Source organism: Phyllobates terribilis, unplaced genomic scaffold, assembly GCF_046119375.1.
Source record: "Phyllobates terribilis strain yellow unplaced genomic scaffold, ASM4611937v1 Scaffold_9__5_contigs__length_417890890, whole genome shotgun sequence".
NCBI lineage: Eukaryota > Metazoa > Chordata > Amphibia > Anura > Dendrobatidae > Phyllobates > Phyllobates terribilis.
Window position 1 is genome coordinate 204,782,584 of NW_027362769.1, and position 17,378 is coordinate 204,799,961.

Below are 17,378 nucleotides of genomic sequence, written 5' to 3' on the forward strand. Positions count from 1 at the left end.
GGTACACTTGGGGTCAGACCCCCAATGATTTGGTATGTAAAAATAGGTCTTCAATATTAATAGCCTGGACTAAACACCCCCTTTCAAAATGCAGCCGCCAGAGCGATCATCTAATTTTGTTGTGGTGGCTACAAGTAGTCATTCATTTCTCCTGCAGTGACCACTGCTGGAGAGTGGTGGAACTACATGATGGCTATCTTTTTTTAAAACCGGAATACCTCGGGTCCACTAGAGCACAAGACGCCCTTTCAGAGTAGCTCTCCATTAACGTTCAGAATTTGAACCCCCTTCTTTGCCATCCATATACCTAATAGGACATACCGACAAGTACTTGATGACAGGCTGTGCTACTTCTTAAACGTTCTTGTTCACCTCCAATCCTGATCATGTTCAGTTGGCCACGACTCGCCGTGAGTTATGAGACCCTGCAGTATTATTTAACTTTACATTTTGGTTGGTTCTCAAGCCTCGTTCTTTATATCTTGCATTGTACCTCCCCCTGGTGGAGAATAGAGAGAATAGAGGATTTGCATCTTCACACGAGCTAGATGTCATTGCAAATATAGATATATATATTTATGTATATATATCTCTATCTATCTCTTTATGCATATTTATTGTATTCCATTTTTTTTTCTTCAAATAGAATTTCATTTTTATTTGTTCATTTATACACTATTTGCTTTTACAGGACAAAGAACCAAGAGGTATAATTCCTTTGGAAAATTTGAGTATCAGAGAAGTTGAAGATCCTCGCAAACCAGTGAGTATTACTTATGTATGTACTTGTATAGCGCCATCATATTCCACAGCACCTTACAGTCATTAACATCACTGTCCCCGTTGGGGCTCACAATCTAATTTTTTATCAGTATCTCTTTGGTGTGTGGGGGGAAACTGGAGTTTCAGTTTTTTTTTTTTCAATTTTAAGCTTTTTTTTTCATGGCACCCCTTTATTTCAATACTGCGGTCAATACGATGTTTCCCTGCACAGTTTGACATTGGACATAATGTGTAGGGTCCAGTGCCATTGAGAAGGGGAGTGGTAACAGCTGGTGTAGACATACACTTCCAGGAGGGATAACAGAGGAACGGGCACAATGCAGAAGCCAAAAAAAGCTGTTCCAGGATTGTTGTTACATGGGGAATACAAGTATTTAGTATCGCAACCAAATTAGTGCCTCCATTTATCTAGCTTACAGCAGACGATAGCATTTGTATTTCCTTGTGAGATTTTAGAACTATAACTTTCTGGCACAAAGTTTCATAGTTTTAAGGTTGAAAGAAGACATGAGTCCACCGAGTTCAACCTGTAACCCAACATGTTAAACTGTTACAGAAATGTGGATACAGTTTAACAAAAATTTGTTTTTAAGCTCTTCTGGTGACCCGTGACTGATGCCAACACGACTGGAGATGGATGTTGGGGTTACTAATATGTGGACATTGCATTTACTCAGCAGTAAAGAATATGTTGCCTTTGTGACCTGGCGGACACCACCTATTACCTGTCTCTACTCCATTTTTTAATTATTATTTTTTTTATATATATTCCAGAACTGTTTTGAGTTATTTAATCCAAGCCACAAAGGACAAGTTATCAAAGCCTGTAAGACAGAAGCAGATGGGAGAGTGGTGGAAGGAAACCATGTTGTGTACAGAATATCTGCACCTACACCCGAGGAGAAAGAAGAATGGATAAAGTCCATAAAGTGAGTCATGGCCAACACCTAGTTAGTGATAAGTCAGTGAGCTACACTTAGAAATCCTGAAGACCTTTTACCACTCAAACTCTGCAGATAAAAGGTGAAACGCCTTCTAGATCACATACCCAGCTGGTTCTGACAAACTGCTCGGTTTCATGCACTGACAATGGCATGTGCGAATGTTTGTTTCCCATCCTTGGTCCTTATAAATATGGCGGCAATTACACTTGTTTGTCGCTGATTGCAACTTGTATGCAGCCTAAGGGTGTGTTTACATTAGACAACCTGCAGCCAAAAACGTCCATCAATTGGCTGCATGTTTGCCGATCAAGCGATCATTTAAAGGGAATCTGACAGCTGGTTTTTGTTACCTCATCTGAGAGCAGTGTAACGTAGGTAAAGAGAAGCTGAATCCAATGATGTATCACTTGCGTTACTGAGTGCAGCCGTTCTCACACAATCAGAGATTTTAGATTTAGAATGAAGCAGAGCTGAGAAAGCTAACCCCGCCCACACCACAGCTAACTATGCGTGCGCCACAGCTAACCCCACCCACACCAGGCTCTCCATGTAGAAAGTCCATAGACAGACAGTGAGCTTACTATCACAGGAAGAGGCGTGTTAGACTAGTCTGGCAATGTTAATCTCTTAGTGATAAATCCTTCACAGTTAGTAAACAACAGCACACACTTTGACAAGTGACACATCCCTGGATTCTGTGTTTCTGTCTCTATCTCCTGCTGTCTTCAGATTACGTAGCAAAAACCTGCTGACAGGTTCCCTTTAATAGCCTGTTTAAGCGGGCCGACCACACTTCTGATGACTACAGAACGTTCGTTGTCAAATTGTTCTGTGCATATACAGTGCCTACAAGTAGTATTCAACCCCCTGCAGATTTAGCTGGTTTGATAAGATGCAAATAAGTTAGAGCCTTCAAACTGCAAACGAGAGTAGGTTTTATGAACAGAAGCATAAATCTTACAAACCAAAAAGTTATGTTGCTCAGTTGAATTTTATTAAATTTTAAACATAAAAGTGTGGGTCAATTATTATACAACCCCTATGTTTAATATTTTGTGGAATAACCCTTGTTTGCAATTACAGCTAATAATCGTCTTTTATAAGACCTGATCAGGCCGGCACAGGTCTGTGGAGTTATCTTGGCCCACTCCTCCATGCAGATCTTCTCCAAGTTATCTAGGTTCTTTGGGTGTCTCATGTGGACTTTATTCTTGTGCTCCTTCCACAAGTTTTCAATTGGGTTAAGGTCAGGAGACTGACTAGGCCACTCCAACACCTTGACTTTTTCCCTATTGAACCAGGCCTTGGTTTTCTTGGCTGTGTGCTTTGGGTCGTTGTCTTGTTGAAAGATGAAATTACGACCCATCTTAAGATCCTTGATGGAGGAGCGGCGGTTCTTGGCCAAAATCTCCAGGTAGGCCGTGCTATCCATCTTCCCATGGATGCGGACCAGATGGCCAGGCCCCTTGGCAGAGAAACAGCCCCACAGCATGATGCTGCCACCACCATGCTTGACTGTAGGGATGGTATTCTTGGGGTCGTATGCAGTGCCATCCAGTCTCCAAACGTCACGTGTGTGGTTGGCACCAAAGATCTCGATCTTGGTCTCATCAGACCATAGAACCTTGAACCAGTCTGTCTCAGAGTCCTCCAAGTGATCATGAGCAAACTGTAGACGAGCCTTGACATGACGCTTTGAAAGTAAAGGAACTTTACGGGCTCGTCTGGAACGGAGACCATTGCGATGGAGTACGTTACTTATGGTATTGACTGAAACCAATGTCCCCACTGCCATGAGATCTTCCCGGAGCTCCTTCCTTGTTGTCCTTGGGTTAGCCTTGACTCTTCGGACAAGCCTGGCCTCGGCACGGGAGGACACTTTAAAAGGCTGTCCTGGCCGTGGAAGGCTAACAGTAGTTCCATAAGCCTTCCACTTACGGATGATGCTCCCAACAGTGGAGACAGGTAGGCCCAACTCCTTGGAAAGGGTTTTGTACCCCTTGCCAGCCTTGTGACCCTCCACGATCTTGTCTCTGATGGCCTTGGAATGCTCCTTTGTCTTTCCCATGTTGACCATGTCTGAGTGCTGTTCACAAGTTTGGGGAGGGTCTTAAATAGTCAGAAAAGGCTGGCAAAAGAGATCTTTAATCCACACATGTGAAGCTCATTATTCTTGGTGCCTGAACTACTTCTTAATACTTTAGGGGGACCAAACAGAATTCTTGTGGTTTGAGGGGTTGAATAATAAATGACACTCTGAATTAACTTTTTACGTTTTTTATAAAAAAAAACAAACAAAACAAAAAAACAAACAAAACAAAATTTGCTGCAGTGCATTTCCCACTTCCAGGCTGATCTACAGTACAAATGTCACAATGCCAAGTTAATTCCGCATGTGTCAACCAGCTAAATCTGCAGGGGGTTGAATACTACTTGTAGTCACTGTAGGTAGTCTTTGTTCTCGGCAGCACATGTCCTATTTACATAGGATGATGTGCTTCCGAGAACAATGATTTTGAAGCATTTCACCTAATGAATGAGCGGTTTCCATGTTCATCCTGTGACTGGCAGCCTATTTACACTGCTGATTCCCCATAAGCGTGCAGTGTAAATGCACCGTAAGCAGTCGTTGTGAGCGGCACATCTCGCCATGTTAACAGGAGTCGTGCTGTATTGACAAGTGCCTCTGTACAGTTAGCCCATATGAAAGCATTTAATCAAGCACCAACTTGGTATATCATTAGTTGTTGCTCATCTGGCACAAATCTGCTTATATTAAAGGACTTTTCCTCACTACTTGCATGACCTATATACTTGTCATCTATATAACTGCTCTTAATTTTAAACGTTTAGTTTCACCTTCCATGATTTTTCTCACAGAGGTAAAATTGCAGCATTACTGGGACTCGCTCAGCTCTTGTTTGCTTATGGGACATGACAGGGATATTTCAGCCATAGGCATTTCATAGAATAAAATCCTAGAATGTTAGAGTTGGAGGAGACCTCCAGGGTCATCGTGTCCAACCCCCGGCTCCATGCAGGAGTCACTAAACCATCTCAGACAGATGTCGGTCCAGCCTCTGTTTGCAGACTTCGATTGAAGGAGAACTCACCACCTCTTGTTGCCGCCTGCTCCAATCATTGATCACCCTCACTGTCAAAAAGGTTTTTCTAATATCTAATCTGCATCTTTGAAATATTTGCTTGGGAGAGACCTTGCTGATGCAGCATAACTACCTTGTGTCTTGTTGCTGTTCTCAGTCTCTCCATGCTGTATGACCTTTCCCATGAATCTGTCTTCTACAACCTCGCCTTTTGTAATAGAGTTTTGCTGTTCCTCACCCAGTTTTAAGCCTCCAACACAGCTGTTTCTGTTTCACTTAATAACTTTGTTTCAACCTACATATAAAAATGACAATCACCTGTTTGGTATAATTGATTACTCATACACCTGACTATAGCCCTTCAATATCTCTTGACTTCTGAACCTTGAAGAATTGATGCTGTTTTGAAGGCAAAGGGCGGTCACACCAAATATTGATGTGACTTTGATTTCTCTTTTATTCATTCACTTTTCATTAAAACAAACTATCAACACTTCTATTTTTGAAAGCTTTCTTCCTTGCAGCATTTTTTCCACCTCTGACTAAAGCTCATTCACCGATTTAGTACCACAGTGCGTATTTTCTGGCTGCATTTCAGGACGCAGATCTGCAGCGTGTCCACCATGCAAGAACATACCGAATAGTGTAGATTGCCCAATAATAAATACCGAGCACATGTGGCGTACACTACTGTACGATGCTAGGTTATGCCAGGTTGTGGGGGGAGGGGGATATTTAATTATTAGCGTTAATCTGTGGTGTGATTTTCCCTAATATATGCCTTTGTTTTGTCTTCCTATAGAGCAAGTATTAGTAAAGATCCCTTCTATGACATGCTAGCGACAAGGAAGAGGAGAATCGCTAATAAGAAATAACCTACGTGATGATGATGCAAGTGTCACTCCTGGTACGAGTTACAGGACCAATCTTAAACCTGGACTTAAAATGCCTCAACAGGCGCCACAACAAGTGTGAGAAAGTCTACCGTACTGGTCTCCACTGCGAATCTCAGCACTGTGCTATCCAGATTCCCCACCGTTTTTTATTTATTTCCTTATTATTTTACTTTGGACGTCCGACCATTGTAAACTTGATGACGCCTTCATCGTGATGTAAATATCTCCTGGCGCACAACACTATGTCCATACCCATAGTGCATAGATCTCTGATTTCACGTTCCCCTTCCTTTTCTAATATGGCAGCTATGTAGAAGGTACTAAACATAGCAGACCTGGCGCGGTGGAAGCTTAGCCTTGCCACAGCCGGCCATAGCTATCCCATAAGCGGTGTACATCAGTGCATTCCCCCATTGTCCCCTGAAGCGAAGAACTGCTGCACCCAGCTATGGAAATCTGCTTCATTTCACATCCAAATAGCCACTGAATATTGAATATAAGCTAACTTGTCATCTGTACAGTCTTTCCATTTTATATATACATTACATATATATTGACGCTACATATAATGAACAGCGGGGGTTATTACACAATTGTGCCTGCTAAGACATTCCTGTTGTATAGAGCGCCTCCAGCTGATTACCAAGAGGACGAGTGCATCCATCCAGCCATGCATGATCATAGTGCAGCCACCATATATTATGAATTATGCCTTAAACAGCCAAAATCTGTGACCTCCAATGGTTCAAAGGCCGATCGAGTTGTGTGGCGAGGGAGCTACCCACCCACCCACATGGGACCTCAACCACTAAGCTGCCCCTGATGTAATGGTATATGTGGCTGACTTTATGCAACGTTTCTTCAATGTGTGGTTACAGACAGTGTTTGATACAGGTGGTTTATATTGTTATGTTTGTCTATAAAATAATAGTTTATTTTTGCAGCAAAAACAAAAAAAACGAAACAAGAAAGGACTTTTGCCAGTAAAGCTACCGGAAGTGAGGACAGAGCCGTGTACGTTGGTTCCATGGGTGGACATAGTTACATGTAGAACTATTGGAACACTAGTTTGTTTAATTCCACCTGTTTTAGGGGGGCTTTGTATGGAATTAAGAGATTTAATGGAGTTGTCAATATCTCCTTCATATTGGGGTCCTAGAGATAAACCAGATATGATATGCCCATTTTACCTGCAAATCATTACAAGGCACCATTTGACATAAATGGGATTTCAAAGAATGTAGTGATGGCTTACGGTCTTCCAAACCTGTGCTGGACATGACTGTTAGCCTTTAGGGTTGGCTCATTGAAGACCAGGTCAACAATCAACTGATCACCAGGTGTCTGATCAGCTATTATCAGTGGGAATGCAGTGGCCACTACAGGTGAAAATGTAGTATTACATGCCAGCCATTCAGAATAGGAGTAGTTCTCCCTTGAGGCTGCTGGGGAAGGGAGTGCATTGCATTTTTAATGGGAACATTTTGGCCATATGAAACCAACGTTTTTACTTGTTCTGCCTCCTAATTCCACCTGGCACCTCTTCTTAACCCAAAAATCATGTTATAACCTGAGATTGTTAACAAACCCCTTTAGGAGATGGTCCTTGAAATAATATAACGGCCTTACAAGTGTTATCTACTAGCTGTTTACTGGCATAGCCCCTTCCTCAGATATATAGAAGGTGCTTTACATGGTAACGTGTGTGTGTGTGTACACTGTATATATGTAAAGGGTTAAATATTCAATACAAGGTATGCTAACCCAGGCACACATTTTATCTGCTGTCTATATCCAATTCCCTGACACATATAGTGAGCAGATGTAGCAAAAGTGAAAACTGAAGGTGGCTGAACACATTGGTCTAGATATCCGCAACAGCAAAATGTTTATTCCTTTAGCCTATCGATGACCGATCATTATCATATGAAAAGAAATGAGCTGTGTTTTAGTAATAATTCTGTGAAAGAACAATCCTAGGAAGATCGTTCATTCTTCACCTGGACATTGAACATATAGGGGCCAATATGGACTGAAATGTGTATGACGACGTCCGCGTAACAATCATTCACCAGATAATCATATGTTCATTGTTTATTTATCCATCAACCTGCTTCTACCTTAAGAGAAGAGTCAGACGTCCATATAAATCGGATGGGGATCACAACACAGTGCACGGACTGGCCGGCGGCAATCCCCACCCGTGCGTGACAGCTTCATGTATTTCTGGGCGGCTGTCACAGTCGGGTGGGGAGAGCCGCCGGCCAGTCCATGCACTGTGTTGTGATCGCCGTCCAATTTATACGGGCGTCTGACTCTTCCCTAAATCCTATTTGTTCAAGTGGTTTATATATGTCCCCGCCCTACTCCCAATACAATACTTGTGATAGCAGAAGTGACCTACATATTCAATTATATACGTTATGTAAATGACCAAACTCCAATACTGAAGCCATGTTACTGACGGCAATGTATGTTACACTCCTAATCTTTTTTTCATATAATATATACATGTACAACACATTAGATCCTCATTGCCAGAGGTCCCGGATTCCTCACGCGGTAAATGTAGGGATTGCTGAGTTATTACTTGTACTTTATAAAAGTAGTTTCAAAATGTTTTTGATTATCTGTACTTCTTGTCCTATGTAAATAGGGCAATTTGCGTTTCCACTTGGTCCATACAGGACACTATGTGGATTGATGTGTTGGGATATATCTTCAGCAACAGCAAAAAAAAAAAAGAAAAGGAAGCGGGAAGGAAACAGATCCCAAGTAAAGGGATATTTGGAATATAACAGCAGATTACTGGGATACCCCTTGTAATTTTGTCCTAATTCCCCTGTAACTGTTTTAAAGGGGTTTTACAGATTAAGAAAAGATGATCTACCAAGAAATCCCACCATGTCTGTCCATTGGTCATGTGTTATTACAGCACAGCTCCATTAACGTCTGAACATCGGTGGTGGTGTTTTTGGAAAAACTGTTTTTTGCTGGTTTTTTTTTTAAATCCTGGACGATCTGTTTTAAGTATTCAACCAAAAATGAGGTCTACGAGACGGCATGTTTTATGTTCAAGGCATGTGGGAAAATGAAGGAACAACAGTATTATGCATCTCCGAGTGTAAGATCGAGAACCAGGTGGAAGAAATAGTTTCCAAAATGTGTGGACACTGCTCAGTAAGAAGATATTGCACTCAACAAACTGTACCACCCTCTGTTCTGTATGATAATTGGGTGGTGGTGACAATCTAAGGGACTTTAAGATCCACCTTGACTAACCAACTTGACCCACACGGTCATCCTATTAGGCTTATGGTCCATGCCTCCTGTTGATGGATCTGAACAGGTCCAGTTCTGACTCTGACCTCTGTGAAGGCATCAGCAGATCTGGAAGTGGCAAGTGCCTTCCTCCTTTGCTGTGAAAACCCATTATCTGACCAAGCAGATCTATCCACGGTGTTTCTATCAAAAACTGGGTGGTCTAATGTGGGCAACGTATGTAAAGCATTTCATATTAAAGGCTCACTGCAGGTGACTCGGATCTTATGCTGGCCATGAGATAGCCCTCAACCATAAGCTTGGCCCGGTCTCTCGACTCCGCCGTAGACAAGTTCACTTAGATGACCGAGCGTGCATGTTTATTTCAATAGCGAGATGGGAATCGGTATGTAGCAGTCAACATGCCTGGCCAAAATGTACCCCGATGTCCTACATTAAGGGTCAGTCAGGCCACCCCCATGCACATATGATTTTGGTTGTGTTGACATCTAATGTGTATGGCCAGTTTTAGAAAACCCAATTGCTGGTGGCCCATCTAACACAATGGAAAGTCATCACATAAGCCCCTTAAAGTAAAAAAGTAATACAATATAAATAATAATAATAATTATAACATTTAAGCTTCTTTTCTTTGCGTACAAGAGAAAAACACTTATTAGTGTTCTATATTTGATTCTCATCCATTTTTGGTTGTGTGAGATATTTTACCAGTATTGTGGCATTAGTTTTATTTTTTCTTATAAAAAAAATACAAGCATATACCCATCAAACAATAAAAAACTGACAGCAATTGGGTGCAACATAGATGACATCTGAGTACGTTCCATTTTTTATACAAAAAAAATGGACGTGTGTTTATTTTTGTGACCGACATGTGAAAAACATGGATAGAACGCGTATGTAAAAACTGATGTCTGAATGAGGCCTTAGGTCCGGACTTAAACAGCAACTGAAAGTCTTAGCCAAACCACAATTCTTCCCGATTTCTGATTGTCAGAACTTTTGCATTGATTGGAAGGTCACTTGTGACTTACTTCCCCAAAGGGAGAAATTGAAGTTAAAGGAGTATTCCCATCTCTAAGATCCTATCCCAATATGTAGTAGGTGTAATAATATTAGCAAATACCTGCAATTACAAATGTACTATAGTTCTTCTGATTCGCTATATCGCTTACCCCGTGTGCAGGGCATTGCGGTAGCTTATTGGTCGTAACCATGGATATCTAACAACTAACTGTCACTATGTGTGTGGAAGTAACCATGGATACCTAAGCTATTGCACTGCCCTGCGCATGAGGTAAGTGACATGGCAAATCAGAAGAACTATACTACATTTCTAATTGGACATATTTTCTAATATTATTATACCTTCTACATATTGGGATAGGATCTTGGAGATGGGAATACCCCTTTATGTCTTGGCTGCTACATCTGTGTAAGTGAACCTATTGCCTACATGAGACGTGATTCTTTGAATCCACATTATGCCATTATAGCTGACTGGCTTTGTATGTAATCACATATCTAGATAGTCTAGTATACATTTACCATTGCTGAGAAACTCTCTCTGTATTAGGCCCGTAGGGTGATTTCTCATGCTCCTATATTTTCCTTTTAAATTTCTCAATTTCCAGGACGGACACTCGCTCCACATTCAGTTTCTGGTTTGCACATTTTTTTTTTTTTTACATTTTTGGAATCCAAAGAGGGAGGGTAAAGTTTGCATTTTCCTCCTCTCTTAGGGGTGTCTAGCAAACGGTGCCTAAACCTGATGTCCGTACATATATGACCCTACTGTGACTAATATTTCCAGTGTTGCAGTGTCTTTCGTTACTTGCACTGAGCAGCATTTGCTTCACATTTTCATTCCTTCTAAGGGTATAAAAATCACAAAAAAATATATATAAAGAAATATAAAAAGAAAACTACATCCAAGATTTAGCTGGTCTAAAGCTTGTGCTCAGAACAAAAATGAAGAACTTTTTTAGGTCATTGAAGCCATTTGTGCTTTTACAATACGACATTTATATTTTACAGATTCATTCTCCGTTTCGGATGTACAGCAACGCATACCGGGCAAATCCATTTATACGTATCTATTTGTGCTATTGAGTGGTCTATAGACCGCTCTTACCCTGGAGTTTATGTGGGTATTTAGTCTCTCTTTATTTATTTTTTAGTAAATCCAGAATGTTTCTATTCGCATTGAAATTTAATTTTAAAATGTAAATATTGTACAGTTGTATATTCCATAGCTTATGTGCAAAAATGTAAACCTGATTCTTTGCATGAAGGATTCTGTATCTTATCAGAGTATATAACTCGAGATCAAGAATAATTAGGAGGGGGGGATTGCAAATACTGTTACCTTTCTTGGAATATAATTAAAGGCGTATATTGTTCAAACCGCTTTGGGTTTTCTTTTTTGTAATTCGGCAATAATTTCTAATGTCTGTTTTACAGAATACAGGCTGCTATAAATGATGCTTACATCTTGGTTCTAAGACAAATCTACAGTAGACGATCTGCGGTATTAAATGACTGCCCATCAGGACAAAATTGCCGACTGGTAGTCGTTTAATAGCCTGTTTAGACAGGCATATGGCATTTATTGTGTGCACAGAACAATCAGTAATAGATCATGTGTGCACATAGCCTTTGTGTGTTTTCAGCAGGACATGCCCAGTTGACACAGCTCTCTCCATACAAGGCAGACACTGACCGTAATACATAGCCGGCATCTGCTTGTAACGGCAGCGAGCCTCGATCGCTGCTGTTTAAGTATTTAAATGCTGCTGTCAATCACTAACAGTGGCATTTTCAATAGCACAATCACTAGTGCACATTCTCATTGGCTGCCATTGGCCCCCCGCAATGTGATCGCGGGGAGACTGATGGCTTACCGTGACAGCCAGGGACTTGCTGAAGGCCTCCTCTTTTGCGGCCATCTTTCTATTCCTGTCTAGCTCAACTGTAGGCTGAGCATCAAGAGATTACAATTTGCACTATACCCCGCAACATTATGCTATTGCAGTATATAGTTTGTGATCAAATGATTGCAGGTTCAAGTACCCTTAAAAAAAAAAAAAATTAGAAAAAAGAAAAAAAAAATGTTTTTAAAAATTTTAATTTACCTCCCATTACCGGTTTTAAAATAAATAGTAAACATTTATTCGTGTCAGCGCGTTCATACAAGTCCAGTCTATCAAAATATAAAAGTATTAAAAACATTGAATAGCGAAAAAAAAATAAAATCAAAACTCCAGATTTGAATCAGTCACCACAGTTCCCCACCCAAATTATCCGATAAAAAAAAATCAGTCTTATGTACCCCAAATTGGTATCAATAAAGCTGTTAATTAGCCATGCAAAAAAATAAGCCCTCACACAACTTCATCCATAAAAAAAGGTTACGTGTCTCAAAAATTGAAGATGCAGTTTTGTTTTTTTTCTAAAAATTTCCGAAATTTTTATTTCACCACTAAAATATATATTTACAGGGTGATTCTTTACCTGGAAAAAATAACTGTAATTTCTAAAAGAGACTGTCGACAGCACTGAAATTTGGACTGTACATACTTTGGTTCATGAGAAGCGAGCGTGCAATGAAACTCCGCTACAAGAAACATCACTGCGTCTAGTGGTCTTGTCGTCCTGCCGGTCGTCTCGTCTCCACCACGAGATAGACTTGCTGCACACCTTTCTGCGTGTCGGTAGTTTATGTGCCGCTCGCATTTCACTCCTGCAAATTCCTTCTTGATTTGTTAACAATGTACAGATGTGTTTTCATTATGAAAACTTATTGGAAAACTGAGCCCTTTAAAGAGGTGCCAAAGTTAGTTCCTAAAGAAGTTTGGAGGTCGAAATCCACCGTCCAAACCTTGTATTCTGTCCCTAGTGAATAAGCTGGAACATTACTGGAAAGGCATGATGGAGGATGTCCGAAATGTCTTAGGAAACAATGCAAGATGTGAAACAGAGACTTCTGGTATCTCCATGTAAATTGTCGCACAGGCTTTAGACAGGCAGGTTGTATTCCACATGTCAATGATGACAGAGTCTCCAAGGGACTGTGGCCACCAAGATCACCTGATTCAACACTGCCAGACTTTTTTCCCTTTAGGGCCATTTGAAGGGTCGTGTGTACAGTAACAATCCATGAACATTAGAGGTCCTCCGAGAGAACATACAGCGACAAATTCAGGCTATGACCCCAGACGTCCTGCAATCAACACAATGGAGTAGAGGTGTTCTTGGATTCGAACAATGGACATTTTCAACACCTGCTTTAAATCATCAGTTTCTCATTAACCAAGGTATGTACAGCCCAAAATTTCCAATTGTCTCGTTTAGAAGTTACAGAAATTTTTCCAGGTAAAGTAGCGAATGAATCATCCTATATATACAGTCATGGCCGAAAGTGTTGGCACCCTTGAAGTTGTTCCAGAAAATGGAGTATTTCTCCAAGAAAATAATTGCAATTACACATTTGGTTATACACATTTACTTCCTTTCTGTGTATTGGAACAACACAAAAAAAAACAACAGAAAAAAAGCAAATTGGACATCATTTCACACTAAACTCCAAAAATTAGCTGGATAAAATTGTTGTCACCTTTCCAAAATTGTGGGTAAACAACTTTTGTTTCAAGCATGTGATGCTCGTTCAAAATCACACCTGAAACCAGATAAAAAGAGAAGTTGATTTAATCTTTGCATTGTGTGTCTGTGTGTGCCACACTAAGCATGGAGAACAGAAAGAGGAAAAGAGAACTGTCTGAGGACTTGAGAACCCAAATTGTTGAAAAATATCAACAATCTCAAGGTTACAAGTCCATCTCCAGAGATCTTGATGGAGATGGTGTCATTGAAAACTATAACTCGTCCCACAAAAAAAACAAACAAAACAGTCCTCATACGTCTGTTTGAAATACAGTCAAATGATACCTTATTTGAAGGAATTGGTTTTGTCATATGATATGTAATCAGCTGTGGAAGTTTTATACTAATGAGGTGAAAACGCAGTGGGGTTGGTTGCTCCTCTTGGTCTTCATCTGCCAGTCTGGGTATTATCTGCCCCTCTCCTGTTTCCAGTCTATGACTGGCAGATTACTGCTTTTTCAGTGACATGCTTTCTTTGGTCAGCACTGTCTTTGCTGGGCGCTGGGCATGCACAGTTACTTCCAAATGCTTGCACCTACATGAAATTTTGGCCAGAGGCGGCAGGTCACTGAAAAAGTAGTGACTTGTCCGTCATAGACCGGAGGTAGGTGGGGGTGCGGATAATACTCAAAGGCAGGAGAAGACCAAGTAAAACATCATCTTGAGATATAGGTCAACTCTCAAACAGAAGGAAACAAACTATGAAGTAATGAAAAATAAATACCTTATTAAATAACTATTTTTAAAAGAGTAAAAACAGAAAGGTATAAACCTGGATGAAAAATAATGCGAGTCGGCGTCATCATTATGCTGTACATGTATGGCGATTTACAAGAAGTCACCTCTCCCTGCACCATACATGTACAGTGGATGTCAGGAAGGGGTTAAAAAAATCCTCTCCATATTCACCTACCACCAGTGATCTAGCAGCGATGATGTCATTGAGGGTCATCGGCGTGCTCTCTACTGTCCTAAGGATATCACTGGAGTGGCTTTGCCCCATGGGCTGCAGTTGACTGTCTCCGAGGCTGAGACCCCTGGTCTAGACTGTGTGTTGCCTATTAGTTGTCTTACTTTGGGCTAGACCCTTGCACCATAATGGTGGCAAATTTTTGGGTGCCTGGTGTTGGGCCATGCCCCTTTCCCAACAAGTCACACTCCTTTGTTGGGCAAAGCACAGAAAGTGGCTAAAACACATAAATGTGTAGGAAGTCATGAAAGACAGTTTCTTGGTGCAAATTATTCCATAGCTTGATAAATATTCCCTAATACTTTAGGAAAAAAAGTTCATATAGTACCTATATACAATAATGATAAAACACGTATTGTCCATTTCTTATTGACCAGCTGAACTTCAGAAACCTTTCTCCATTTTTTCCAGTATGTAAAAAAAAAAAAAAACGCGGACCAAAAATGGATAAAAATTCAGTTCAACATTGGATTGGTCCATTTTTTTGCATACAACACACGAGTTGGAGCAGATCTACCCGAGACAGGAAGCAATCACTAAACCGTACAGTGTTCCATTCCATACACTCTTTACATCGGGCCGGTAATGGCTGATCTGTGAGAATGCCAAACATAAAGCCCCCATCAATCAATCCTTGGCATAGGTTATCAATATCCTTAATCGAAAACCACGTTAATTTTATAGCAATGGTAATAAAACTGCCTCTTCTCAAGGGCCACATGCATTGGTGTGTATCACTCCGGGTCAGATTAGCTCACCAGGAGTCTCCAGTGGGCAAAGGTTCTAACAAAATAATAGGCCCCAAAGGTCCAGCAGAAGACTATTCCATTTGGATCTAATTATTTGCCACTAGAGTCTGTCATGGGTTGATGCAATCATAAAAAACATATACATATTCCGTATAGAATAATTGCACCTGATGGGAACCTTTGTTCTTTACTACTTCACAGTCCGAAATCCATATTTCAATATATGCCTATATTAAAGGAGTTTTCACATCATCAGCAAGAACGTACTGCTACCCAGTCTTTCTCCTTGCCGGGGGTGATGGGCTTCGGCTTGACTGACATTTTAGACTAGCTGGATCATTGTGCTCTGCTGGATCAGAGGAGGGCAGCCACGCTGAAGCTGGATCAGAGGAGGGCAGCCACCCTGAAGCTGGATCAGAGGAGGGCAGCCACGCTGAAGCTGGATCAGAGGAGGGCAGCCACCCTGAAGCTGGATCAGAGGAGGGCAGCCACCCTGAAGCTGGATCAGAGGAGGGCAGCCACCCTGAAGCTGGATCAGAGGAGGGCAGCCACCCTGAAGCTGGATCAGAGGAGGGCAGCCACAGTGAAACTGGCCAGACTCGGAGCTACCGATCCGGCTAGATTCAGAGCAGTCGATACAAACGAGCCTATAAGCACTGCCCATATTCAGCCACCGCATCTAAATTGCTCATTGTTCCAGTAGCCGGTAAACAAGGCAACAAGAAGAAATCAATAAAATTAAAAATCTCTCTGTTCTTGAAATTTTTAATAAAAAGTAAATTGTAAAGTTTCTCGTTCTTAGAAAAACTTTGCAATTTAAAGGGAACCTGTCACTTACTTGCAGCCTAATCTGTGGACTACATGGTATAGAGAAGCGGAGCAGAATGATATATACATTTTGTGGGAAAAGAGTCAATATAACATTTATTATATTTATTGAGATCTCTGCCGTTTGTACGCAGGAGTCCAGTGGGCGGTCCTACTGGTGGTTGACAGTAATCTATGCATATACAGTCATACATAGAGGATTGTCAATCACTGAATAGGACCACCTACTGGACTCATATGTATACAGGGACCACCCACTGGACTCATATGCATCCAAAGACCAGGGATTTCAATTACTAGAATCCAAGTTTTACTGAATCTTTTCTAGCAAAAATGTCTATCAATCTGCTCCGTTCCTCCTGCTCTGTAACATCCTGCCTGCAGATCAGAGACCATTTTCAACATGACAGGTTCTCTTCAACCATTAACCCCTTCACAATATATTACGTATATATATTTACATCATATGTTGTATCCCTGACTTTGATGCGGGCTCTGACGCTGAGCCCGCATCTTTCCCCGCACATGATGACTGATTTAATCAGCTGTCATGTGCCTGTAGCAGCTGCAGGTGGATCGGTGCTCTTCCCACGGCTGTTAACCAGTTAAATCCCGCTGTCAATCTCTGACAGAGGGATTTAACATGTGTTGGCCAGAAGTACATTATTCCGGCCACCCATCAGCGAGGTGCCGATGGGTTGTCACAACAGCTGGGGGTCTGAAGATGACCCCCGTGCCTGTCACCACAGTACTCCTGTGAACACACTACTATGCATTGCACTAGCAATCGCAGCTTCAAGTCTACTAAGAGTACTATTAAATAAAATAAAAAGTGAAAAAAGTTTTTAAAAATATGAAAAACAAAATTCAAAAGTGTCCCCTTTTTGCCCCCATTGAAAAGAAAACAATAATAAAAAAATACACATTTGGTATCGCCGCATTCAGAAACGCCTGATCTATCAAAATATTTATATATATATATATATTGGTGAATATGCTCAATAATAATCTGTAATATTAGGTAATCTGAGAAATCACGAGACGGACTCTGGAATTAGTAAATAATTTATTTTAAGATCAAGTTACCTACAACAAATATGTAGATGTAATTGCTCACTTACTAGCTTTATTCAAGATTAGAGGATTTCTCCCCCACAGAA

General features: G+C 40.9%; 1 protein-coding gene across 1 annotated transcript in view; it reads left to right on the plus strand.

Moving 5' to 3' along the window:
• Window positions 1-8,833, plus strand: part of LOC141161998 (cytohesin-3) — a 114,485-nt gene extending 105,652 nt beyond the window's left edge. Inside the window, exons 11-13 of the mRNA XM_073647601.1 lie at window positions 692-763; window positions 1,558-1,712; window positions 5,634-8,833. Of these exons, the coding sequence (XP_073503702.1) occupies window positions 692-763; window positions 1,558-1,712; window positions 5,634-5,706 (300 nt within the window). The 3' untranslated portion in view covers window positions 5,707-8,833. The remainder of the gene's footprint in view (window positions 1-691; window positions 764-1,557; window positions 1,713-5,633) is intronic.
• The last annotated feature ends 8,545 nt before the right edge of the window (window positions 8,834-17,378 follow it).